The sequence below is a fragment of the Echinops telfairi genome, unplaced genomic scaffold, assembly GCF_000313985.2.
Source record: "Echinops telfairi isolate 266 unplaced genomic scaffold, ASM31398v2 ScPeMD7_70;HRSCAF=299, whole genome shotgun sequence".
Taxonomy (NCBI): Eukaryota; Metazoa; Chordata; class Mammalia; order Afrosoricida; family Tenrecidae; genus Echinops; species Echinops telfairi.
Window position 1 is genome coordinate 61,915,646 of NW_022103968.1, and position 10,235 is coordinate 61,925,880.

Below are 10,235 nucleotides of genomic sequence, written 5' to 3' on the forward strand. Positions count from 1 at the left end.
TGGGAAGGGGATTTCTGAAGAAGCTTTTCCCTCAACAGACCCTCCTCCCCATCGCCTCGCCTCCCCAAAATAAAAGAAACCAAAAATCCTGTTCAGGGCTAAACACAAACAAGTGAGCCAAACAGAGCTGTTCTGAGAGACGTGCGTAGAGGATTCTGGATGACTTGGGCCTGTTCTGCCCCACGGGGCCCGAGAGACCCTGGGGGCCCTGCAGGGCTCTGTGAAGCAGGGCTGGAGCCACAGGACTAGGATCATCTTGGGAATCTTTCCAACCGGGACAGTCTTTGGCCCTGACCGTAAGTCAAGAGGACGGCGTCACACCAGCTCACACCGTCCTTCATGGCAGGAGTCGCCTTCTTCCCCATCCCCCGGAGCGCTGAAGGCTGCGGGGGCTGGGCCTCGAGGTGACCCGCAGGGGCCTAAGGGGGTAGGGGGATAGCAGTAGCTCCCTATTGCAGTCCAGTCTGTGCCTGAGGAATATTCCAAGCCCTGCACTGCATGCAGCAGTGCAGTAGGTTACACATGGCTGCGAGCTCCCAGGCTCCCCATGCAAGAAAGATGCAGGTGCCCGCTTCTGTAAAAGATGTTCTGCCCCAGAAAGGCCAGGGAGCAGGTCTGCTGCCATACAGGGTGCTCCGAGCTCGGATTGACTCAATGCCGTGGGTCTCAGTGCCATTCACCGGCCCCTCAGGGATGCAAACGGTTTGCACTCGGCTTTTAAACTAAAGGCGGTGGGGTCAAACCCACCCAGCAGTGCTCTGGAAGCAAAGCCTGGCGGTGTTTCTGTGCAGATGACAGCCAAGGAGCCCCTGAGGAACACAGCTCTCCTCTGAAGGCATGGGGTCATCTCAGGTCGCAGCGGCTGGCTGGCAGCAGGTCTCCTTTGGGCTTGGAGCCTCGTCCCAGCATGACGCAAACAAACACGTAAAGAAGCACCTCTGCCCCATGACTGCCGGTCCAGGATGCGTGGGGCCACGCAGGCTTGACCAGGCGTCCAGCCTGTGATTGGGGCAGGGAGGCAGCCCCTGGGCTGGCCAGGCTTCGCACTGGGATCCCAGGGCCACTGGCTTCTCGAGTCTGCGTGCTGGGGTAAGATGGCCTGGGTTCAAGTTCTGGTTTAGTCTCTTCCCAGCCAGGGTATCTTCAGCCAGCTGGTTCACCTCTCGGTAAAGTGAGGCTCTCACCCAGCTCACAGTCACAGTCGACAGTAAATAAAATGTCTGGGAATCTTTAGAACAGTGGGTGGCAGGCACCTAATAAAGGGTCAACAAACACCTGCCACCACGCTCTTACGGCTGCTGTGGGCAGGCCTTTGTTGCAGGAGAATCTGCTATCTGCCCAGCCCTGGGCTCGTGCTCAGCGGTCACAGGTCTCTCTCTCTATCTCTCTGCGTTTCCTGGACAACCAGCCGCATCCTCTAGGACTGGGCAGCGGATGGACCCCGGCGCTCACCTCGCCGCCCTGCAGCTGCACGGTCTGATTCTTCAGGTCGATCCCGACCACCACGCCCTGCCGGAAGTTGTCCTTGAAGGTCACCGAGTAGGAGATGAAAGTCTTTTTGGCAAAGCCTGGGAGATGGACACAGGAAAGGTCACCGTGCGCTAGAACAGCCCAGAACTGTTCCTGGGAGGCACAGGGACAGGAGTGCCCTTGGCCAGTTGGCTGCCCACCCCCACCCCTCACCCTCTAAAGTGCCAGCCTGGGCCCTGAGCCCTCAGAAAAGCTCAAGCTGACCCCTGGGACCTCTTCTTGGGAGCTTTGTGGAAACCAGTGCCCTCAACCCTCTCTGGAATTGGTAGAGTGTGAGTGGGAAGAACTGTGCCCAGCCCATGCGGTCCCAGCTCCAGGGCCAGGCCAAGCCCACCCTCACAAAGCAAGCCCCAGGAAGGGGAAACATTACCACTCTCCACGGAGGCCCGGAGGGCTGCCACGTTGTGGTGGAAGGCGTCCTTCATGTCCACCAACGTGAAGGGGACGTTCAGCACCTGGAGCTGGCTGGCGGCCGCCATCCCGCCGAAGCCCCCGCCCACGATCACCACGTGCACCGACCCCACCTCCACTGAGGCCTGGGACCCCATGGCGAGCCAAGTGCTGCTGGGAAAGCAGGAGACACCCCACTAGCATCAGCAGGGTGGGGGGGTGCACCCCCAAAGAGAAAGGCCTCAAATGTCCAGGCTTGGTTGGTCTTTGGAAACAGCATGATCATCCCATAAGGAATTTACGTTTTCAATCATATGTAAGCCAGGCTGTCCATTGCGCCGCTCGCTTCCTTGTGATGAATGCAGTATCAGTTCTCACCTTCCCAAGCTCCCAGTGACGGCTCCTCTTAAAAGCAACGGCAGAGCGAGCACAGAGCAAGCGTGGTTTGCCATCTTGGAGAACAAGGACCACGGAAATACTCGCAAATGCTCATAATTAATAAGAAATACAAAATGACCTCTCCTAGGGTGACTAAACAATGCAAACCACAGGCTTGGAATAGGCCCATAATTTAAATGACCAAAAAAGAAAATTTCTGTTTACAATGAAATACTTATAAAGTAAAAAAGAATTTACATTTTCTAATATTTGGATTCGGTTCAAAAGGAACCAGGGATCCCATTGCCGCACCGCCCAAGTCCCCTGCTCTCAAGGGGATCTGCGTTGCTTCCAGGTGGACGCTCTTTTACACACTTTAAACAAGCTGTATATATCTTTCCCACTTACTACACTGCATCCAACACCTTCAGAGAGAGGAGCCGCCTTTACCCAACCCAACGCACAATCACAGCTTCTGCTCTTGACAAGCTGCGCCGCCTCCTGTCCTTGGGTGGCAGACAGGCAGGCCTGCAAGTCCCGGCAACGGTAGTGGCAGAGCTTGCAGACTCAAAAGGCCAGGTGATGGTGGTTAGCTTAGGCGTTGCTGTGTGTTGGCGGGTGAATCCTGACTGACTCCCGGCGGCCCTGTCAGGCGGAGAACAGCCTCACTGCGCTTCTGAGGCAGCCACCTTGACGGGAAGAGATCACCCGGTCTTCTCTCCCAAAGAGCCGCCAGTAGATTCCAACTACTGACCATGCACTCACCAACCGAGCACTACGGCGCCTGCCGTCAGTGAAGTCTTGGAAACTCACAGGGCAGCCCTACCCTGTCCTATGGGGTCGCTGTGCGTCAGCATCAACTCGATGGCAGTGAGGGCTTTTCACGATTAAATAAAGCGACGTTTCTCGGGGAAACCAGACAGGTGGGTCATGTAAGCGTGGGTGGCGGTCAGGTGTACAGTCACAAGACCCAGTGCCCCCCTGTGGGGAACTTCAGAGCAGATGCCCCAATATCACAAAAAACCAAATCCACTGCCATGGATCCAGTCAATTCCAACTCATAGCAACTCTGCATAGCGCTTCTGAGACTGTCTATCTTTACGGGAACAGACAGCCTCGTCTTTCTCCCTCAAAGTGGATGAGTGGGTTTGAACCACCAGCCTTGCAGTTAACACCCAACGCTTAACCCACAGCACCAGAACTTTTAAAACAAGGTCTTTAAGCATGTGGGTGTTGTTAGGTGCCACGGAGTTGCTTCTGACCCACCGCAACCCAGTACAACAGAAGGAGCTGCCGCCGGTCCTCTGGCGACCTCACCGCTGTTCTGTGTGAGGCCGCTGTCAGCCCATCATGCGGAGGGCCTTCCTCTTGTTCACTGCCCCTCCACTGTCCCAAACGGGATGTCCTCCTGGGACTGGTCTCTCCTGACAACTTGTCCAAAGTGCGTGAGATGACGCAGTCTCACCATCCTTGCCAAGCCTGGCCCCGGGTTCCGCCCAGCCCTCAAGTCTGCAGTTTGAGCCCTGGCCTGGAAACCAATTACAGTGAACCCTCGCCACTTCACGCTTCGACTTCCGCGGCTTCACTCTATCGCGGTTTTTGCGTAACAGCACCCACTGCCTACACCCGCTCCTTCAGAGGAAAAAGACGGCGACCCACCTGTAGAGTACATCCCTTAAGTCATTTCATAGGCTATTGATTACAGTATTTGTAAGAACTATGTATAATAATACTGTATGTGAAATATGTAATACTGTAAACTAGATGCCATAAATAATATAATAAATAATAAATGATCATTGTAACGTCCAAAATGTTTTACTGTATTTTCCCTTTTTCGTTTAATAAATTGGGTAATACGAGTGTAATGGTGACTAAAGGGTGTTTTTTCATGTCCTCTATGCTCTAACTACGAAAATATTTGATTTACAAATAAGGAATCCTACTTCGTGGAATTTCATTTATCACGGTAGGGTCTAGAACCGATTAACCGCGATAAACAAGGGTTCACTGTAGTTGATTATTACCCACTTGTGGGTCCTACTGTGACCAGAGGCAGTGGCGAGGGGGAAGAGGGGGCTATAGGGAAGTCACACCCTGGGGATGGGGACTTGCAGGGGAGAGGCACCCCAGGAGACAAGGGGTAGGGAAGAACATTTGCCAGGAGATGAAACCACACTAGTTATGGACACGTAGGCAAATCGGTGCCCAGAAAGAGGATGGAGACCAGGCAGGATGGGGCAGGCTAAGGGGAAAGGCAAGCAGGCAAGGCCGAGCTCCAGCCCTGGGAAATGGGTGCAGCCATCCACGAGAACCTGCCACCAGGGGCCTGGGTTCCAGTGCAGCAGGGAGCCCTGCTGGCATCATGGGTTAAGCACCGGACTGCTAGCCAAGAGGTCAGTGGTTCGAACCCATCGGCCTCTGCTCAGGAGACATACACAGCCTTCTGCTTCTGCAGTGATGTATCTCAGGAGCCTACGTGGCAGCTCGACTACCCAACAGACTGGCTGTGGGTTGGAACCGGCTCCAGGGCAGCGAGGACAGGGCCTGCCAGCGGGTATGCGGGGCAGCCTCAGAAGGCAGGGTGTCCTGGTGCGAGGGAGGTGTTAGGGGGTGCCCTAAGGAGAGGCTGGAGCAGAGCAACCGCTGAGGCCTTCAGGGAAGGGGTGGGGGCAGGTAGCATGGAGGACATAAGAGAGTGGCATGGGAGAAGGAAGTGGCCTCTAGGGTCAACTTTGAAGGACAAAAGGCACGATGGGGAGTGTGGTCCAGCCGACTGGGCGGCCTGGGAGACCATTCTCCATGTATGCCCATGAGGCTGGGGCGGAGCCCCTCCTGCAGTGACGGGAGGGCAGTAAGGACCCCAGCAGCTCACCCCCGAGATCTCTTTGCGCGCACACAAGACACATGGCTTTCCAGCCAGGATTGTCTCCCAGTTACTCGGCCCACTGCCCTGGTTCTCCCTAGGGCCTGTAGCTCTGACACAGGACACAGGGAACTTAGCATTCTTCTCCTGGCCTCCAGTGCCCCCGGGCACTGCATCCACCCATTCTGCAGATAGAGAAACTAAGCCCTCAGCAGGGGATGCCACCCGTACAGCTCCAGGCCCTCAAGGGGTTGTCCAGGGTTCACCCACGGAACATTTGCTGACCAAGCTGAACCTTCCAACTGAGCCTCAAGGCCTATCTGAGGTACCCCGAGGCCTGGCCAGAGCTCAGGAGAGTGGGCGCCAGGACCTGAGCAGGGCCTGGGAGCGGAGGGTGGGGGTGGGGGCAGAAGAGGTGGGCTATAGGATAAAGACACTTCGCCTGCCTCTTTGGCATAGCATAGCCCCTTGGGGCTGGCTGCAAGGAAGAGGTCAGGAAAACACCCCAAAGCCCCACTGCCCCCCTGGCTGGGTACAGGTCCCGACAGAGGCCCACACAGCTTGGGGTGGGGGTTCCACTGTGAGTCAGGTCACACTACTGGAATACAAAATGGGCTGGGGTCGGGGCCCAGCCACAGGAAAAGAAGGGCTTCGGGGAAGAAGAGGTAGGAGGGGAGGCCAGAGGCCAGCACGGACGGGACCCCATTTGGGCCGATGGACTCACCAGCGCTGCAGGCCACGTGGACACACAAGCCTTTCCAGGAGAAGGGAGAATGTTTGAAGCCCCTCGGGCAGAATCAAAACCTAGCTTCTCCAAAGAGCAAACCCTTCCCACACTGCAGGAGGACAGCTCTTCACAGAAGGCAGGCAGGGGTGCGGTCTGAGGCCGGAAGGCAGGGCCAGGCAGGGCCAGAGGCAGAGTCAAGGGACAGGGAGAGGTGGCTTTTACATGGCAAACTGCCTGAGGTCTCTCCTTGGAATCTGCTCTTCTCTCTCCCCTACTGACCCATGACACCCTCAACAGGGCAAGACAGACTGCAACTCTCCAGCCAGAGACACCCTGCCCCCCTGCAGCTGCCCTTACCCAACACTCGGCCATGTGGGCAACCCTCCAACGCCCTTTCATGCCTAGGCCCAAAGAGAGCTGCCTCCCAAGCCAGGAGCCTCCCACATGGACCGACGCCACACTCTGTAGGTGCTTAGAAAGTAAGGGTGGCCCACAGAAACAGGTTTTATGACTGAATGTTCAGAACAAAGATTCTACAGAGGAATCCTGACCAAAAGGAGGCGGAAATGTGGACAAGAATTCTAATTCTCATGGAATCTAGACATTCTGGGGCCACTGTGGCTGGATGACCCCTGAAAACTACTGCCTTCAACTAATCTTTAACCTCAAAGCCAACTCCCCTGAAGCTTCCGTAAAGCCAGTCGATGGTTTAGCTTCGCTAGGAAATGATGCCCAAACTTACTGCGTGGGATGGAATTGTTAGGGCGATCAAAAGGGGAGGGGAGGTGCAGTCCTAGGAACAGGGGAGGGACCACTGAGAGGGGTGCATGTAATCCCGTGACTGCTCTGTCCCTAATCCCCGTCACTGTATCACACACAACAACATTGTTGAGCTGGCCTTGGTTTGCCTGTGTAGCTGTCTGATCACTTTTATGCTACTTTTTAACTATGCGTGGAATTAAGCTCCCCTGTGGAAACGTAGCAGCGTCAGGCAAACAGCCCAGAGGAGACAAAGGGAGGAAAGCACGCAGCTAACGCCAGGAAACGGCCGGCGATGAGGGCCTTTCTCTCACTTCTTGGATAATTTGCTTTTTAACATGAAAAGTTTGCCCATGAGAATGTCGGGCATCAGAAGAGCATGCGAAGTCTAATCCCACTTATAGGCTATCAGACACACATGATGTAACCATGTGCATGGCTATTCACCCCTAGCTTCACACCAAATAGCTACTTAATGGGTCCTATTCATCTTGGAAAGAAATTCAGTGCCTTGTCCAAGTTCATTGCTCATCAGTCTAGCCTGGGCCAAATGCTACTAACCCTGGCCACCCGTGATGTCTTGGTTTTATTCTTTCGTACAGTTTGATTTTCGTTTGTTTGTTTGTTTTAAATCAGCACCTACAAAAACAATAGAGCTTCAAAAACAAGGGAAGTTTCACACCACCTGGTTTCTCAGCTGCGACATAACACGCAGACTGCGCAGTTCACTGTTTGCAGGGGCACGAGCAAGTGGTTTCCACCTGCTGGGCAATGGTCTTGGAGAGACCTGGTGGTGCAGTGGTTACATGTGACGGGCTGCAACCACAGAGGTCCCACAGTTCGAAACCACCAGCAGCAACAGGGGAGGAAGACAGGGCGTTCTACTCCCGTAAATAGTGACAGTGTCGGAAACTCAAAAGGGGCAGCTCCACCCTGGTCCTATGTGGTGGGAGGAGTCGGCATCAGCTCCATGGCAGTCAGTTTGCTTCGGAGTTTAGTGCAACCCTCAGCATTGTCATCGCCCCACCGGAGGAAACCGCATGGGCAGCCATGCCCTGCTCCCCACCCTTCCAGCTTGTGGCAGCCGCTACGCTACCTTCTGTCTCTGTGCATTTGCCTCCGAAATCCAAACTCACTGCAGAGTCCATGCCAATTCCCAGCAGCCCTAGAGGACGGGAGAACTGACCCGTGAGTTTCCCAGTTTCCCAGAGTAGAGCTCCTTCCAGGAGGACCGTCTTCCTCCCCAAGCACAGCAGATGGTTTGGGCTGACTTTGTAGTTCTCAGCCCAAAGTGTCATCAGGGCGCCAGGTGTCCTGTAAATGAAGCCACACACAGGGTGGCCTCTGTGGCTGGCAGGTTTCACTCTGCCTAACGCTTCCAGGGCGCATCCCTAATGTAACACGAGTCAGGATTTCATTCCCTCTTATGGATGAATAATATGCACGGCAGGCTTGTACTGCCTTCAACCATTCATGGGCCTTTGGGCTGCTTCTACTTTGGGTTAGCATAAACCCGTGTGCACAAGTCTTTATCTGGATGCATGTTCTTAACTCTCTTGGGCAGCTACACCTAGGAATGAAATTGCTGCGTTAGAAACTCTACAGTTAGCTTTTGGAGAACTGCCAAGCACACCTCAACTGTTCTCCTCCCTGCCGAGATCCAAGAAGGTCTGCTGAAAAGCTGGCCTGACTGGACGTCCCCAAAGTTCCGGAAACTTCAACATTAGCTCTTCGCTCTGCTTGCCACCAATGCCACCAACATCACACACCCAATCTGGTTTGCCCTCTCATTTGCTTAGTAATCCTGTTTTCTCTACCAAGGGCACTGAGCCTGAACCAGCAGGAACTTTCACCAAGTCACAGAGACGTTTACCCAACAACACCAAGGGCCCTGAAGGATCTTGTGCCAGTGAGGAGGTTAAATGAATGCCAGCACCGTGGTGAGGCCAGGCCTCAGAAGACACACAGAAGGAACTGGGAGGGCTCAGATCAGAGCTAGACTCTCGCCCAGGATTGCTTCATGGAGATTACAGTACTTTAGGCTGTCGTCATGTATTACATCATCACTGCTCACAGCTGTGGGTGCCTTTCAACATCGGCTCTGGAAACAGCCATGTCTCCAGAATGACCGTTGAGATAGTTTATTGTGCCAGCCTGGACCGATACACAAGTGGGATTAACTGAAGGGCAGAGAGATAAATGGCTTGGTGAGCCTCGCCTTTCTTGTCTCTCGATCTTTGATCATCGGACCAGTGTGCGGCTGCCTTGCTTGTCCTGTGCCTCAATTTAAAGGCTACACTACCTGTGGGATGCCTAGCCTGTGGACTGTGTCACTGTAAGTTGAGGTCCCTTTAAGACATCGCTGGAGCTGGGGACTGGCAGTTGCGTGACCTGCCTTCTGATTGGCTGCTGTGCTGACATAGCCTAGCTCTCTCTATAAATAGAGGAAGATCTGGCAGCAGACTGGACTTGAAGGACTGCTAGTCTCTCACAAGTCTCTCACGGGAGTGAGTTGAATTGAGCCATTTGTAGTGCTTTATAATTTAACTGTTTCTTTCTTGTATTATATATTTATCTGTATATGATTTAACAGTTCATTTCTTGTTATATATCTAATTATCTTTATAAATAAATATATTAAATTATCAGCAATTTGGTTTTATCTCTCTAGAGAACACTGTCTAACACAACCATCTGGGTGATCGGGTTGCTAGAAGCACCTTGGGCCTCCCCTGTCACCTGGGGGAAGGGAAAGGGATGGTGGCCTTCCTCACTGGACACCAGGGACCATTTCAAAGGGGTATACCAGCCCCCAGAAAACACATCGAATGTAATCCAGAAAACAATTTCTAAAAAGAACTCAAAGTCTGAAGAAAGGGGCTGTCTCCCATCTCCCTTCAGGAGACAGCAGGTCGTGGTGGACAGGCACCCAAGATGAGGTGCCACATACACTGAAAACCTGGGTCCCAGAAATGTGTACACCCTCTTGAGGTCCAGCCACTTTGTGGTCCCCTTAAATCCCACACCTGCACCTGGACCCTAAACACAAAGGACCCACTGCCTTCAAGTTGATTCTGAATCACAGCAACTCTAGGACAGAGTAGAGACGTTTCGGCAACACATCTTCACAGGAGCTGAAAGCCTCATTTCTTCCCTCAGGGCAATTGATGGGTTCGAACTGCTGACCTTGTGGTTAGAAGCCCAACATACAACCCACTCTGCCACCAGGCCTCCTCCTTTCACCACTGGACAAAGACTAGGTTGACTCTGAAATAAACACCAAATCAGCTTAGCTCCTGACCAAATCCCAGGCTTCAGCAGGGCCTCCGTCTCCTCCTCTGTGAATAGGTCTGCTCTAGACCGCTGCTTACACCGTGCTCCCAGCGGGGACCCCTGTAGGTGGTGTGGGAAGGCAGGTGGGGCCTGAGGATGAGGTGCTCTAGGTAGGCGCCACACATACCACCACTACCACAGACCTCCTTGATATTTTACATACGGGTCTCCCTTAAACGAAGCGTGCAAAGCCCCTCTACGCAGGCATGGACCTCCCCCAGGAACGCTCAGCTGCCCAGTGACCAGTCCCCT

General features: G+C 53.9%; 1 protein-coding gene across 1 annotated transcript in view; it reads right to left on the reverse strand.

Annotated features, from left to right (window-relative positions):
* AIFM2 (apoptosis inducing factor mitochondria associated 2) overlaps positions 1-3,362 on the reverse strand; it is a 17,567-nt gene extending 14,205 nt beyond the window's left edge. The window contains exons 1-2 of the mRNA XM_045291683.1: positions 1,901-3,362; positions 1,372-1,568 (exon numbers count right to left, since the gene is read on the reverse strand). Of these exons, the coding sequence (XP_045147618.1) occupies positions 1,372-1,568; positions 1,901-2,078 (375 nt within the window). The 5' untranslated portion in view covers positions 2,079-3,362. The remainder of the gene's footprint in view (positions 1-1,371; positions 1,569-1,900) is intronic.
* Positions 3,363-10,235: the final 6,873 nt, after the last annotated feature.